This window comes from Eulemur rufifrons, chromosome 24, assembly GCF_041146395.1.
Source record: "Eulemur rufifrons isolate Redbay chromosome 24, OSU_ERuf_1, whole genome shotgun sequence".
Classification (NCBI taxonomy): domain Eukaryota; kingdom Metazoa; phylum Chordata; class Mammalia; order Primates; family Lemuridae; genus Eulemur; species Eulemur rufifrons.
Genome location: NC_091006.1, coordinates 23,049,361 through 23,065,439, shown reverse-complemented (window position 1 = coordinate 23,065,439; position 16,079 = coordinate 23,049,361). Strand labels below are relative to the sequence as shown.

At 39.0% G+C, this 16,079-nt stretch overlaps 1 protein-coding gene across 2 annotated transcripts; it reads right to left on the bottom strand.

Annotated features, from left to right (window-relative positions):
- Nucleotides 1–1,408: 1,408 nt before the first annotated feature.
- Nucleotides 1,409–12,872, bottom strand: GRSF1 (G-rich RNA sequence binding factor 1). 2 transcript variants are annotated; one of them, XM_069457237.1, is made up of 10 exons: nt 12,453–12,872; nt 9,930–10,086; nt 8,739–8,894; nt 8,135–8,278; nt 7,016–7,151; nt 6,374–6,558; nt 5,536–5,657; nt 4,263–4,398; nt 3,815–3,894; nt 1,409–2,857 (listed from the first exon to the last, which is right to left on the bottom strand). In XM_069457237.1, the coding sequence occupies exons 1-9, from the start codon at nt 12,804–12,806 to the stop codon at nt 3,845–3,847; spliced, it is 1,440 nt and encodes a 479-aa protein (XP_069313338.1). In that variant the 5' UTR covers nt 12,807–12,872; the 3' UTR covers nt 1,409–2,857; nt 3,815–3,844. The 2 variants fall into 2 exon arrangements, with proteins under 2 accessions (XP_069313338.1, XP_069313339.1); XM_069457238.1 differs by lacking the exon at nt 12,453–12,872 and adding an exon at nt 12,175–12,233.
- Nucleotides 12,873–16,079: the final 3,207 nt, after the last annotated feature.

Below are 16,079 nucleotides of genomic sequence, written 5' to 3'. Positions count from 1 at the left end.
TGTACCAGTTTTATTCCTTTCCTATAAACTTCAGAGATTATTTTCTAATCTGCTAAATTCGGGGGTGGAGGGGAGTGTATTTCTACATTAGAGCAATTTGGTTTGTCCCCCAAGCCCCTGGAACTTGGATCTGCCTTTACTTTACTGCTGTGACATACCATTCTACTCTATTAATACAGGTCCTACCATTTTACTGTGAATGCCTTCACATAATTTAGGGGAAACTCTCAGAATAGTGACATGTTCTAAATTAATTATAAAATCAACAGGATGTAACCTAGAAAAAAATCTCCAAATGAGAACCTAATAAGGACTGTTTAGGGTAGAGGATGCTAAGAGGGCATGTTAATTAATAAGCAGGGTCACTGCACACATCACCTACATGGAAGTGGTTGCCTTAGGCTTATTCCTTCTCTAAGGGCAGTAGTAAGGAGGACTTAAAGCCTTCCACCCAGAGCAGACTTTGTCTCCCTTCCCATGTGGCAGAAACTTCAGCCACCTAGGCATAAAGGGACAAACACTCTGGTTCTGCTTAATTCTCTGGTATCAGTGAATATATCAGATGACAATCTTCAGCAGTCTTGTTTATATACTACTTCTCAAAGTTCTCTCTTGCAATTCTTTGAGAAGTAGGCTAGCCAAATCAAGATATGGGCACGCTGGCCATAAACCCCAATCCCACTATTCTTTTTAATAGCTTAACCACAAAGGAGATCATAAACATGTAAGGAACCCAAATAGAAAAGGGAAATGCATTATTATTGCTTCTGTCAATAGTGATAATAGCAAATAGTGATGCACAACCCAGTTCTGTCAAATTTGAGAAGACGAATACGTCTTCTGCTTGGATAGAAATAAAAGATAACTTTTATTCCATTTACGTGCTTCTCTTCCTCTCCCAGTAACTACATTTGCCTTATCAGCAATCACTCATTTACTAGCCTAAATTATCAATAAGAGGGAGGAGAGTATTCAAATTCTTAAGATGAGTTCTTAATGGCCACCTTTCATACTGAGAAGTCAGCCTCTAGTGTGACAAAAAGATGCATCCTTCAAGCTTACCAATCACATAGCATTTTAATGCTTTTGCTTTTTCCAGAGATGTGCAAATGAAACTCATTAGCTTAAAATAAAGTCATTGCAAATAAATTAATTCCCCACTAACCCCATCCCAATAAACCCTACGATCTCTTCCACAGCAAATTAGATACCAACTGATAAAGGGGGAGAAAAAAGGATCACATTCTAACAGATGGTACAACTACAGACACCAATTCTCAAAACCCAGTACATTCAACTATACATAAAAACACATTTCCATCTAAGTAGTACCACTGAAGATGTTAAGCTGTTTAAGTCATGTACTTATAGGATGTGTAAAAAAAAAAAACCCACAACCAAAACTTTACCATTTCTTATATTAATATACCACGACTTGATGTAATAAAAAATATATTCAGTTGACTCACACACTCCAATAATAAATACTCTTAGGTAATCTTCGGCCTGAAACAAACCTTCATTTATTGACTACTTACAGTACAGTGATTCTGATTCTTGGCTGGTAATCAAAGACGGTTATGTATTAAGTGAGAGAAGATAATCTCTCTTCCAGATACCACCTCTAAGAAATCTCGGCAAATTCAATTTTAAGAACTAGAACTGCATCTCTTGGTGGCAGTTGTCACCCTGAGAACAGGAACAAGGCAAAGAAAGCATACAGGACTTTGATTCCCCTACACAGGTACACATAAAGTTAGTTTATTAATGACTACATTTTGAAGCCAGCCATTTTGTCCAATATTTAAATAACAAGCTGTTTAATATTAAAGCAAAAAGTACTGCCACAATGTGACAGAAGTACAGCTTTATCCATAAACCCTTCACACAATTATACATTAAATGCTATTTTTATTTAAGCAAGGCACCCCTACTTATTCTAAAATATGGGATGTGCTACCCCATTAAAAAAGCAAATGAGGAGACTCGGATTTTTTCCTATCTAGAGCTGGTTTAAATTCAAGTGAAGCCATTAATGTCCTTACCAGTCTGGACTGTTCTGACAAGTCACTTCACAGTTTTATGACTAACCAACACCCTTAAGGTTTACTCAAAACCTAAAAAAGTGGGCGGGGACGGGTCAGACAACTTTTAAGTTAAGACTAGAATGCCCCCTTGAGTAGATCTGGCACCAGTGTTAAATGCCTTTAGCTCAAGGCTTAGAAAGGCAAAACATTTCTAAAGACATAAAACTGCCCAATTGTTATTTACACTTACTAACCTGTAGTATGTATTTTTCGTTTTGACGTTTTTTTTTTTTTTAATTCCCCTAAGAAATCAAATATAGCTAAAATTGAAACTATTCTGGAAAACTGTACTGGTTCAAAGGTCTGAAACCTTTCTTTGCTTTGGTGAATGTTTGGTTAAAGTAAATCATTATTTTACTCCATGAGAAGTTTTACATCATAGCTCTCAATTCACAGGCAAAAAACAAAACCTTGAACAGATTATTTTTTAAATGGAAAAAAGATTTTAAAGAATAGTACAGAATAAAAATATGTAGTTTTTACAATGAGTAACATTATCTTCTAAGAAAACAAACTATTTAATCACACAAAGACCAGATTTTTAATTCAGATCCTAGACAATTTAAACAAAAATTTTAATTTGTGGTTTATTTCATAATCCCAAACTGAATCTTTCCTTTCTCTCTCTAAACAGTCCACTATGAAATTTTTCTTAGAAGCAATTAACCCAAAACACCAAAATCCTTTCTCTAGCAGTTGCTGCTAATAAACTGCAACATTATATTCCATGTCCAAGAAAGATGTGCAAATGAAATGCTTCTTGCTTCATCCTGAAAATAAAACAAGAAATGTTGCACATTTACTCAAAATGAAAAAGAAAAGCACATGTTCCCACACCATTTAAAATTGCAAGTTTAATTTATTTTTCTTTATGATAGAGTACAAGTTATATGACAAATAAATAAAGGTGAGTAAAATTAGTTAGGCATTAGTGTTTATAGCCTGGGATGAAGACAGTAGATTTTCAGAATTAAGCACAGAATATATTTTACATAGACTTTGGCTAATATAAATGTTTAACATCACAGGATTGTGGGACTTTTTTATCCAAAAATAGCCATGACACCTATAGTAATACAATGCTTCATGTGTTTTCAAGAAATTTTTATAGTGAAGTGACTCAAAAGAATGCAGCATTACATGCAGAAACATGATTACAATAGTATATTAAAATACTTTATAGGGAGGGAAGACACCACATTATTTAGTCAAGGGGAGGGATGTCAAGACATATTTAGCAAATTTGTCACAGTAAGTTAACACTGTAAAACCATGTACTTCCTAAGACAAAAAAGTCATTTTCATAACACCAACTTAGGAAAAGGAAACAGCGGCACCGTAACTGCATACATGGATGATGCACCCTGGTTTCAAACTTCAAAATATCTTAGAACTGAGGAAATGTGCTCAAATTTTAGTGGGAAGAAAAGCTAATGCAAAGCACATTTTCAGTGTATTATGATTTACAGCCACTAAAGGTAAGCTATAAGGTTATTTTTAGGCACACAGCATGATGAATGTTAGGAATTATGCTCAAAGCTACTATACAATCATAATGCAATCTATGTCCCAGGAGAATTTTCATTCCTTATTGATGCTCCAATTATGATTAGTTTGATGTTTATTAAAAAGAGAATGGTTCCTACCATATTACAAATTAGTGAATTGATAATTATTAATTTATCGACTGAAAATAATCTCCACAGTTGTACACCTCTTAAATTTACCTTATTTATCATCCGGAACCCCTGGAAGTCTTATTTTCCTTTTGGACATGAATTCAGAAACAGTTCAATATACCTATGATCTGAGGATAATAAAAAAAGATTAGTCTTAAAAAGCTGAAATGGCAGAAAAAATACTGGAGCCATATTTCTCATGGTTCAGACAGCAACTCAAACCCTTTGCCCTTTCCTTTCCCTAATTAACAACAAAATCAAAAACAGACCCAAAAAACCTTTCCTAACTCTGCACAGAAATATACAGGATAATTAGCAGACAAATACATGCTTTTCATTATAATATAGTGTTCTATTCTTTACAATTCGTTTAGTAATATTAAAAGAATACAAATTACCCCAGGAAAAATTCTGGGCTAATCCCCAAACAGAGAAAGGCATTTGTAGGCAAAAATAATCATCAAAACCAATAATGAAAACCGTAAGCGGTACTTACGAACATGGGACCGGTCCTTGAGCATGGCAGCGACAGCATCCTCGTGGGTATCGAAGTGCACATCAGCCTCTCCAGTGGCCTTCCCACTGGAGCTGTATTCCATGGTGATTCTAACAGGCTTCAGTGGAGCAAAAAACTAAACAACAAAGGTAGCCAAAAGGAACACAATGGAACTAGGCCTAATTTCTATAAGTCTAGTAGCTCTTCTTTCAGACTTTGATTCATACACCTGATGTATAGTTTTAGGGAATACCCTCTTTAAGCAATAGTTATACATCAACCATCTCTTTGGGCTTCCAAGACTTTTCTCACAACTCAAGGTTACATTTCAAGTATCTGTCCTCAGAGAACCCAAAACTACAATTACTACACAAATGGTTCTCTCAAACATTTTTTAAAAACCAACAAGGATTGCTTTTATTATTCCTCCCACATGTCCTTCCCTGTTTCTAAAAGAGTGCCCATCAAATATACTTCATTACTTAACAATTTGTTTTTACCAGTTTTTAGTTAGACATGTAGCCGACAGTCTGATTCTTAACAGCACTACATAAACAGAGCTACCACATTGACTGGTTATCATTCCAAACCAAACCAAAAGAACATAATGCTTTAATGAGAAGGTACAACTTTCATATGGGGAAAGATATGATTCCCATTAGGCTTTCTGAAATAATGATACAACTGAGGCCCCACTATTAATTGAAAATTCTAGGTTTGGATCTACCTATATGCTCTCAAGTTCACGAAGTCAGTAAAGGCTTTATTTTTTTTTTTTTTCATTTCATACAAAATAAATATATATTTGAAATTCCTTTTCTCAAAAATTAGGGAATACTGTTGCAAGAAAGACACAACAGAAGTGTCTAATGAAAACTGTAGGCATTTAGAAGTACTGGATTCTCGTCTAGTAAACAACTGCTCTGTGGCCAACTGCCTCTGAGTCTGTTTCCTAAACTAAAAAATGAATGGGCAATTTATTCTAAAACCAAATCTTCTTATTTTGAATACTAAACCTATACCATATTATTTAGCATCTATAAAATCCTTATTCTTTTTTGACCTTAAAATGTAATAAAAAGCCACAGTTTTCAGCTACAGAAAATGAAGCAAGCCTTTGCAAACCAGGGAGATGCCATCTTACTCTCCAAAGATACTCCAGAAATACTGTATTTTCTTTTCTATCTTCCCCAAATTAATATTATATTATACAAGTTCAATTTTAGAACTTTTGTTCAAACCTATTGAGACTGGATATCTTACTGCCACACACATTTATAATGTCTTGGGCATTGGCTTGGAAAGGCAATCCTCTCATGTGGACAAAATGCAATGAAGGCGTAGTTCCAAAATCAACAGCCTCTGGAACCTTTTCTGACATCTCCTTAGGTAATTCTGATAGGCAGAACAAAAAGCACTGTCAGGAACATAAAAGCTTCAAGGGTTATTAACAGATTCTAATTAGGCATGACTTTAATGTCAAAATCCTATATTCTTCTTGAAGCAGTAAGGGAAGGGCTTTAAAAGCCAAAATTTCTGCTACTTAACAAATATTACCTGAGCACCCATAAACATTTAGTGTTTAAAATCATTACCAGATTAAGAATTTACCTTTTTATAACAACAGAGAGAAGGTAAAATAATTATGAATTAATTATTCAAGAGAAACTTTCTAGGTTATAGGTACCAAAAAAAGAATAAGAAAGTATTTATCAAACTTCAAGGATTCCAAATGTTGCCTTAGGTTTAGGGATCAAAGAAATAATTAAATACAGAAGCAAACAAAAATCCTTACTTTACTGGATATTCCTCCATTACCCAATCTTCTCCTCCACCCAAATGTTGACATTTTATTCCCTTTTATTACATTTTTACTACTCAGCTTTTAATGCAGAATCTACAAAACAATTAAAAACCTAGCAAAATAATTAAGCCCTTCTGCATACGTTCAAAGTACACTCTACACTCAAAGACATTAAATCTTTAACTCAATCTCCCTGTCCTACAGTCTTACAATTTCATACAACATAGTCATGTAAAAAAAATAGTTTCACAAAAGTCAAAAAATACAAGATAGACCCAAAGAACCTCAAGAAGAGGGAGGACTTTACCTATTTCCTTCTCGCTTTCAAAAGCTGTAATGGGTCGAATATCCTCATTTCCTTCATGTTCTTCAAAGACCATTTCAGGCTCAGTTATATACTTAGCAGTAGGAGAAGATGCCATTTTCTTTGCCTTATGAGAGCCAACATGTGTTCGAACTTCATTCCTTCTGCTTGGAAATATCTCAATATATCTATGTCAAAGCAAAAGTCAACAGGCACAAAGGATGTTAAGTAACTTTATACTAAACTCATTTAAAATAAACATGTATATATTATATTTCCAACAGCTTAGGAAACAGGTGCCCAAAGCTTGTCTGGATTCTCATTCAAAGAAACCAACTGTAAAAATACTTTTGGTATAATTGGGAAAATGGGATTATAAATTGTTATTAGATAATAAATCATTGCTAATTTTGTTAGATGCTAATTTGTTAGATATATCATGATGATATAAGAAAATGTGCATACTGAAAAAACAGATGAAGCCAATGTAACAAATGTTAATAATTTGTTAAATGTAAGTGATGGGCATTTGATGGCTCATCATACTATTCTATTTTTCTATATCGGCTTAATTTTACTATAGTGCATTCATCAAGGTGACCTGAGGTGTGATACTTATGCATTATTAGTATCTGTTTCACTCACCGGTTACCAATTTCTTCCCTGTGTTTCAACAGAGCTTGGCTGGCCATTTCTGGTTCTTCAAACTGCACATAGGCTTCCCCTGTTTTTCTCCTCCCTCTGTAGTCCATCACAAAGGTAATGTCAACAATATTCAGTCCTAGGACACCAAAAAATTATTACAAGTTAGTGCTGCTAACAAGAGCTTTTTTTATCCTTAGAATTAACACAATCATTCAGATACTAATGAAGTTTTTATGCTGTTTTGCCAGTCCCGCAATATATGGATATATGACTACATGTCTAATGGGGAGAATATTACTATGCAGTCAAAAGTTATTTACACTTACGTACCTATATTTCCAGAATGTTTAGGATCCAAGCAGCCTATCTAAAACACACAACTCTCTCCACTACTTTTTCTTTTTTGATATTAATTATATATTAGGAAAAAAATAGAGCTGTTTTGTTGTTGTTTTTATTTTTTTTGGAGACATGATCTCACTCTGTCACCCCAGCTAGAATGTAATGGCATCATCATAGCTCACTGCAACCTCAAACTTCTGGACTCAAGTGATCCTCCTGCCTCGGCATCCCGAACAGCTGGGACTACAGGTGCACACCACCATGCCCAGCAAATTTGTCTATTTTTTGTGGAGACGGGGTTTTGCTCTTGCTCAGGCTGTTCTTGAACTCCTGGCCTCAAGCAATCCTCCCGCTTTGACCTCCTAAAGTGCTAGGATTATAGGCAGGAGCCACCACACCCAGCCAAAATAGAGATTTAGACTGACATCACTACTAATGGTGCACATTTTACAGCTGGAATTAGATGAGGCTTTCACAAATTATATAAACTGTTATCATCTTAGACAAATACAGCCACTATAGATATTTCTTCAATAGTAAAACAAACCCTCATGAAATTATTTTGAAATGTGACATCCCTCCAAAGCTCTGCCAGATAGATCAAAACATACATAAAATCCATATATTGGAAGTTTAAGTGAAGAGCTCTCCTCTAAAGAACCTAATATAAATACATGCTGTTACCTAGGAAAAGGCTCAGCTAAGGTATAGAAGGAAATAATGGGGTAAAATGAGGAAAAGATATGAGGCCCCAAACATGATGTAACTGCAAAGCACCTGCAAAGAAGTCTACAATGTCTTTCTCATTGCAACTATAAGGAAGTCCTCTCAAACGAACTACGCCATCATTTACCACAGGTGAAGATTTGACCTGTAAGCTCTTCATTAAGGCATCCACATCTTCATTGTTTATCTCATATACTACAAACAAAAAGCACAAAAGGGATGCAAAATTACATAACACAGGAAGAAACCAATTTTTTTAAAAACATCAAGTACATTACCACTTGATGGGTTAGCTAAGAATTCAAAAACCTAATAATTTTAATCTTTATGTGTTTCTCAAGAAAATAAATGACATTTACTGACTATTCACTACGTACGAGGCATAACTTGTTTAATCCTCAGAACTCTTAAGATAAACCTGGTCACAATCCTCATTTTATAGATAAGAAACTACCTTTTCGTGCTTCATTTTCATAAGCCATAAAATAATACATTCATAACATAAAACTACTTCACTATTGCTAAGGATCAAATATAAAAATCATGCATTCATAGTATGTAACTACTTCACTGTTAAGGATCAAATGAAAACTGCCTTGAAAAGTATAAAATCTAACGCAATGATCCCAAAAAGCCAGAATCTGACTTCACATACCTTCCACATACCGCTGACCCATGTACATGCGGTGTTTCTCTAAGGCTTTATGCACATCCTGCTCTGACTCCATTTCAATTAAGGCATCTCCCCTTCGTTTCCCATCTCTATTTAAGAGGAAATGTATTCCATTCTCACCATTGCGGATTCTGCAGTCTAAAAGTATATGAACAAAACCAATTTAAAACAGAAATCAAACTTTAAATCAATTATACAAGTCACTATCGTACAATTTTCCAACAACAAAGCAGGAACCCAAACACCTGTCATATTCTTTACACAAACCCCCATCACCGAAGCCAATAAAGGTTGTAGTTCCTAAAATGTTCCAAGTTGAAAAGAAAAGCAAACCTTAGTATATCAACTTATGATCCCCTTCCTGGATGTTAAATGGCAAATCAGGCTAGGCCCACCACAAAATGCATGATATCCATTCCAGTGTCTCTATAATCAGTTTCAAATCACTTAAGGAATTAAAATATGGTTAGGTTTATATATGAGAGTCTTCCTTTAAAAACATATCCATAGGACTCTAAAATATCTCCTGTAAGAATAATTTTGCTACCATAATTTAACTTCCCCCTCTTTTCATTATCAAGGAAAGACATTCCCATACTGAAGTGGCTTTATAAAATGCTTGACTCACACAATGCTATGCACATTAAGGTAGTTAATAGATTCAGTTACATCCTTTTACAACACTTTAATGTGGCATCTTGTAAAAGCATCTAAGAGGAAAATTAAAAATCGTAGATACAGAAACCAAAAAAACCCCCCCACAGGTTGGTAAACCTTCCAACCATGTTATTAAGAGAACCTGATAAACTTTTATCACTTCATCTTGTATTCTAAACGTATATGCTACATAAAGAGCTACTCTTAATCCCCTATTTCCATTAACAGGTTTGGTTTTTTAATTTGTATGTATTAAAACTTCAGAAAAAACTGCTTTCATGCTGTGTAGTTTTAACAATAAATACTTTTGTTTCATTCAAAGTCTTTAAATCTGGTATATACCACAAATAGTACACATAGGGTCACTTGGTATGAATGTGAAACCAGCCAGAATGAGATAACTCCCAGCCATTAAAGAGGATGTCTACTGACTGAATAGCCTGACTCGATTTTGTGGTAAAAGGACTACCTTTTACTCAGACAAAATTACATGTTTAAAACATACATAACATATACCTGAGAAAAAGTTAAGCACATCTTCCACAGTGCATGACCAGGGCAATCCTTGAGCTCGAATGAGATAAACATCATCCACTTCCTCTCCTAACTTGGACGGGGCCAATTCGTACTCAGCGAGTGGTGGAAGCTCTTCCAGATAGGTAGTTTTGGACTCCTTCCAAGAGAAATGAAGAAATATAAAAATATTTCTTTGACAACCTACTTAGAAAATGTTTATTTCTACAAACACACACTCTAGATGTTAACATTTCAGAGGCAAGAAGTAAACATCACAAGTCTAACTCACCCTGTTCTGACTCCAAGTGTACATCCTAAAGCAGTAAGCAGGTATATTCTAATGATTTGGCCAGATAAATTTTATTCAGGGCTTGTTTTTAAATTCAGCAGCCCCAAATTATACCTAATGATAGTGTTTATTTATTTAAGACAGCACAGGAAGGGTCCCTTCAATTTGACAAATATTTGATTCCCCCTGCACACAGTGCACCATATTAGGCCCTCATATCAAAGCTTACTATCTAGAATAAGACAAGCATACAAGACTTATAGCTTTAAGCGCTATAATTAAGATACAAAATACTACAGGAATTCACAACAGAGCACTAACAAAAGAATCAGTACGTGACATGATATGGGCCTTGAATGAAGGACAGAATTCTGACAGGGATATATCAAAAATAGGGCATTCCAGTTTGAAAGTGAGGGAAAGCAGTGTGAACAAAGGCCCACTTGAAAAACAGCAATTAATCCCATTTCTCTAAATTGTAGGATACAATTAGGAGCCAAAGATGAGCTGGCAAAAAGAACCTGGTACCATACAGCAGAAGGCCTTGATTGTTGGGCTCAATGTGTGTCCTTCACTTGATAGGCAAAGGGAAGTTAATAAAAGACATTGAGGAGTGAGTAAATCAACAAGACAGCAGGATACCTTGGAAAGATTAATCTGTCAGCTGGTATGCCAGATCAACTGAATAAGGGAAAGATCATAAAAGGCAACAGCAGCAGTGTGAGCCAACAAGAGCCAGAGACATATCCAAAGAACTCTATTTTATAAGACTAAGCAAAAACTGGAATTTTAAAAAGACTCTAACAAGCACTACAGCCTTAACCTAGGAAGACAACTCAGGCTTTAACACTTGCACTCCACTGGACTAAGGACAGAGACACCTTTGCATCATCCATCGTTTTCAGGAAGACTTGTGTTCAATTTTAAGGAGTCAACAAAAAATGTAAGCATAGTGTCTAACACATAGTAAATGCTCAACAGATTATATCACTTTAGTCAATTTTGGTTTTTATTTTTAATTTACATTTTCTTAAATACTTAAAATTTAATTTTTTTACTATTATTTTTTCTGTAACCACTATACTAACAAGGGCTTTAGCCAATTTCACAGGAAAAAAAAACGAGAGAGAAGCCAGCTCACAAACACTTACTAGAGATAGTTTTTTTTTTTTAAAAGGCAACTTTCTCCATTTTCCCAGAATTCCATAAGCATCACAAGCTTTTACAGAAAAAGGCAGCAAGTATTGGGCCAGGATTCAAATCAATTAGCTCAGCCACTGGCAGACAGCAGCCATGCTGATTAGCCTCCCCGTTTCCGTAAGTTCAAGAAGCACAAATTGCATTAAGATAAATACGACCCAAGGCATCAGGGGCTGGGGAGTCAAAAAGTGTGCACTTTCCAGATGCCACGTAACAAGCTGAAGAGAAAGCTTCATATACAAGGCACAAAACATTTGCAATCTGAGTTTTTTAAAGTACACACTGCGTTTTTTAAAAGCAAGAGAAAAAAGGAAAGGAAAATAACGTAGATTCATTCCTGGGCCTCAGTTGTGGCCTCAAGCCTCCACATCGCTTTCCCCACGCCCCTCCCCCAATATCAGTCTCCACAGTTCTCTCAGCTGACGGCGACCGACAGTCGTGAAGGACCTCTGTCAGATTAAGCTAAGTTGCAGAGGTGACCTTCAGCAAACTGGGACAGCCCGCCTTTCCCCAGGGACACGACAGAGAGGTGCGCGCCAGGGACGACGTTCCTTCCCCGCAAGCCACCCACGCAGCTGTGCGCGTGAACCTGCGTATCGGCGCGGGCCGTGAGGCCCCGAGGCCGCCCGGGCCTAGTACTCTGGCCGCACGGAAACTCCCAACCCGCCGCGGCGTCCGGCCTCCCAACTTCGCAACCGGCGGGCGCACAGCGAGAGGGATGCGGGGTGGGGACGTCAGCAGCCCCACAAAACCTACCATGGGCCCGGCGGGAAACAAGGCCTCAACATTCACCCCGGCCACACTCACACTTCCCCACCGACCAGTGACTAGATGGGAGAACAAAACAAGGAGAAAACCCGAGGCCCGGGAGAGCGTCCCTTGTTCCGGGGCCCAATAGGAGGCCAGGGCGAGCGGGGGCGGGTGTGCGGCGCGTGCCGCGGATCCCCGGGCGCGCCCGCAAGGCGCACGCGAAGGGGCGCGTGCGCGCGGCCCTGAAAGGGTCCCGTGCGCGGCCCCTGCCGGCACCCACCTACCTGACTGTAGACCCGCGCCGGACCGGCGGCGGCCGCCAACGATTGCGGCAGCAGAGGGGCTCGCAGGGCAGGGTAGGAGGCTGCGGCCGCAGCCGCGGCAGAGGTGGCCGCAGGGGGAGGCCCCGCCAGCCTCCCGGGGGGCACAGGCCCGGTCTGGAAGCTCCGCGTCTGGGAGGCGGCGGCCGCGGCGGCCCCGAGCAGCAGCAGCAGGCGGCGGCGGCCCGAAACTCCCGAAGGGAAGGCGCCGGCGGCCGAGTAGAAGGGCAGGCAGGCGGCGCCGGTGCGCCGGCAGCTGCTGCAGTTGCAGCCGCAGCCCCGGAGCAGCGCCCCGAGCACCCAGCGCGTCCCGGCCATGGACTCCGGAGGCGGCGCGGGGCCTGGCGGCGGCTGCGCCTGCAGCACGAGCGGTGAGGAAGTGGAATCCAGGGCCGGGGAGGGGCGGCGGGCACATCCGCCGCCGACGCCAGGGGCAACGGCGAGTTGCGGGAGGCGGAGGAGAGCGCGCGGCTCCGCCCGGTCTCCGCCCTCGGGGCGGGACTACCCACGTCGGGAGGGGCCCGGGGACCCCGGTGCGACAGTCGCGCCGCGCTTTCACGCGATGGAAACTGAGGCTCGAAGATGAGGCAGGTCCGCCGTCAGCCTGAGCTGTGCCTCCGAAACGCCTGACGTGAGGGGCAAGAGCTGTTTCTGGAAGGAATTGTGATACCCTGGTTATAAAATGACGTCGGGATAATATCTGAGGAGATTTGATACCCCCACGCTTGAGATAAGTGAAGACTAGCCTTGTTTTAAAATGAAATATGTTGATAATGTATATAACAAAGATAAAGTGCCCCCTCATGAGACTATTCACAAGTGAACACGCAGCGATTTGCAATAAATAAATAAATAAATAATGACTGGCTGTGCAGTATTCCTCCTGTGGCCAGAACCTGTCAAAGCTAAACAGGCAAACGGGAGTTCTGAGAGTAAAAAATAGAAAAGGTATTTTTTTTAAAAATTTTATTGTGAAAGATCTCAAATGTAGGAAAGTATAATAAACTTCCCAAACTTCAGAAATTTTCAGTATTTTTCAACATTATTTTATCTATCCCTACCACCACCCGCCAAACCTTATTTTCTTTGCTGGAATATTTTAAAGCAAAGGGTGATCATGGCAATCACCTTTTCAGTTTTCATTTTAAACTGATAGAACTTTTTTTAAAAAACCCACTTTATTCTGATAAATTGTTTTTGAAGGATTTAAGATTATTACATTGAAAGTTTGACTTGTTCATCCTGGATTACTTTTAGATAAGGAAAGTTCAGGCTGGGTGTGGAGGCCCATCCCTCTAATCCCAGCACTTTGGGAGGCTCAGGTTAAGAGGATCCTTGCCTGGGCAACATAGCAAGACCCATCTCTACAAAAAATAAAAAATTAGCTGGGCATGGTGGTGCATTCCTGTAGTCCTAGCTGCTCAGGAGGCTGAGCCAGGAGGATCAGTTGAGCTCAGGAGTTTGAAGCTACAGTCAGCTATAATCTTGCCACTGCCCTCCAGCCTCAGATGACAGGAGGATCCTGTCTCAAAAAAAAAAAAAAAAAAAGGAAAAGAAAAGCTCAGTATTTCCCAGAAAGACCTTTTCTCTGCCCAAAAAAAAACAAAGAACAAGAAAAAATATGACTGGCTTGTGTCTATGAACCTGGAGTATCAAAGAGAAGAATCATTCATCTGTAAGATTTAGGAATCTTAGAATTTTTATTTATTTTTTCTTAAACCTCCCTTTCAAGAGGGAAAATGGGTTCGCCTTCATAACAGATTATCACTATTAAATAACAAATTGTAGATATGTTGGAGATTTTGCCCCTTTTTTTTTTTTTTCGTAGGCAGGATCTATCTCTGTTGCCCAGATTTAAGTGCAATGGAAGGATCACATGCAGCCTTGACCTCCTTGGCTCAAGAATCCTCCTCCACAGCTGGGATTACAGGCATAAGCCACCATGCCGGCTCCAATTTTGCCCATATTTACTCTTGCTCTCATTTTCTTAATAGCAGTAGCCATCATCTATAATGTATAAATCTGAATGGAGTAGAAACCTCAACAGATTGTTGAAAACCTTATAGTTTATATTCAGGCATGTTAAATAAAATTATAGGAGGCCATTGGTTTGGGCTGCATTTCTGCACTAGGCCAATGAGCCCAAACCAAAATGGAATTACTCATAATGAAGGTCCATGCCACCAAGCGGAAACTAAGTTGTTTATCTGACATTACAAGCAATCAGGAGAGGGAGAGATAACCAAATCCCCAAACAGGCTAGTTTTAGTTGACATGATAAGGAAGTCCCCTCTGCTTTAACCTTTAAAAACAAGGCAAGTAACTTTGAGATGACCAATCACTTTTGTTCTCTGGTTCTGCTTTTCTCAGCCCTGTCTATAAAGCCAAACTCCTTTGCTCAGCTCACCAGAACATTCATTCTACTTTATGGAATGAGGTGTTGGCTGGTTCTAGAATTGTAAATAAAGCTGATTAAGATCTTTAAATCTGTTGTCATTCTGTCTTTTGACAGTTCTGGTGACCAACAAAGGGACCTGAAGGACACTGCTGATAACCCCTGAGACCACTTGAGGAATAAACATAGATAAGGTACCGCCCACCGTTTTGAGGTCCCCGTTCTTTCTCACAGAGCACTAAGGGTTTTAAGTAAGTTCCTCTCTGGTTGGACTGTCCTCTTTTTACATTGAACCCCATGGTCTTTTTGGCTTTGTGCTGTGAGAAAGCACATGATCTTTTGGGGTTTATGGTGGCTGACAATTCATTGGCAAGAACTGCAGGGGATTTTTTGTTTGTTTTTTTGGTTTTTCTTAGAGATCCAATGTCATTGTTGCCCAGGCTGGAGTGCAGTGGCTATTCATAGATGTGATCATCATGCACGACAGCCTGGAACTCCTGGGCTCCAGCTATCCTCCTGCCTCAGCCTCCCCGGTAGCTGGGACTATAGGTGCACTGCCAGCACACCTGGCTTAAGAGCTGCAGTTTTAAAGGTAACTGTCAGTGATTGTAATAAATGGTTATTACTGAAGGGGTGTTAACTCTGGCTTTTGAAATTTGCAGGAATTTCAGTTCTATCATCTTCCTTTTTTTTTTTTTACGCACACTTATAGGAGAAAATCATTGGCTAAGTTGGTCAAGAGGATCTCAGAGCCAAAGCCACAGCTTGACTGGTGGGCACAGTTCAGACACTTAAGAGCTATTAGAGGACTGGTGACCAAAAAATAAGGCTCCAATATTAGGATAAGCTTAACATAGAATGGGGTAGCACCTGCCAGCCTCAAGGAAATGTCTGTGCAGTGAGGTACAATGTAAAAGCATTACACGACCCAACCCTGTGTTGTTTCCCTCTAGGCTTTTATCTTGCCTTTGAGAGACCTAAGATTCAATGCAAAAATGAGATCCTTAATTTCTAAAGAACTGAGTACTACACCTTCCAGCTACACCTACCTTTTACTTGTATAAGTATTAGACCCCAGAAGCTGCACATACTTACCAAAATGGCAAAAGCTTACTGAGGATAATTTAAAATTATGATGGCTATTATGTGGAATGTTCCAGATAAATGACACTGTACTTTAAGAAATGCATTTAAAA

What these genes read in the sequence shown, in the direction of transcription:
- GRSF1 (XM_069457237.1), bottom strand. Translation starts at nt 12,806, where the DNA reads ATGGCCGGGACGCGCTGGGTGCTCGGGGCGCTGCTCCGGGGCTGCGGC. An exon ending in TGTGCTTAACTTTTTCTCAG is followed by an intron (nt 8,895 to 9,929) that starts GTATATGTTATG and finishes ATATACTTTTAG; the next exon opens with ACTGCAGAATCCGCAATGGT. An exon ending in TGAAAGCGAGAAGGAAATAG is followed by an intron (nt 5,658 to 6,373) that starts GTAAAGTCCTCC and finishes TCTGCCTATCAG; the next exon opens with AATTACCTAAGGAGATGTCA.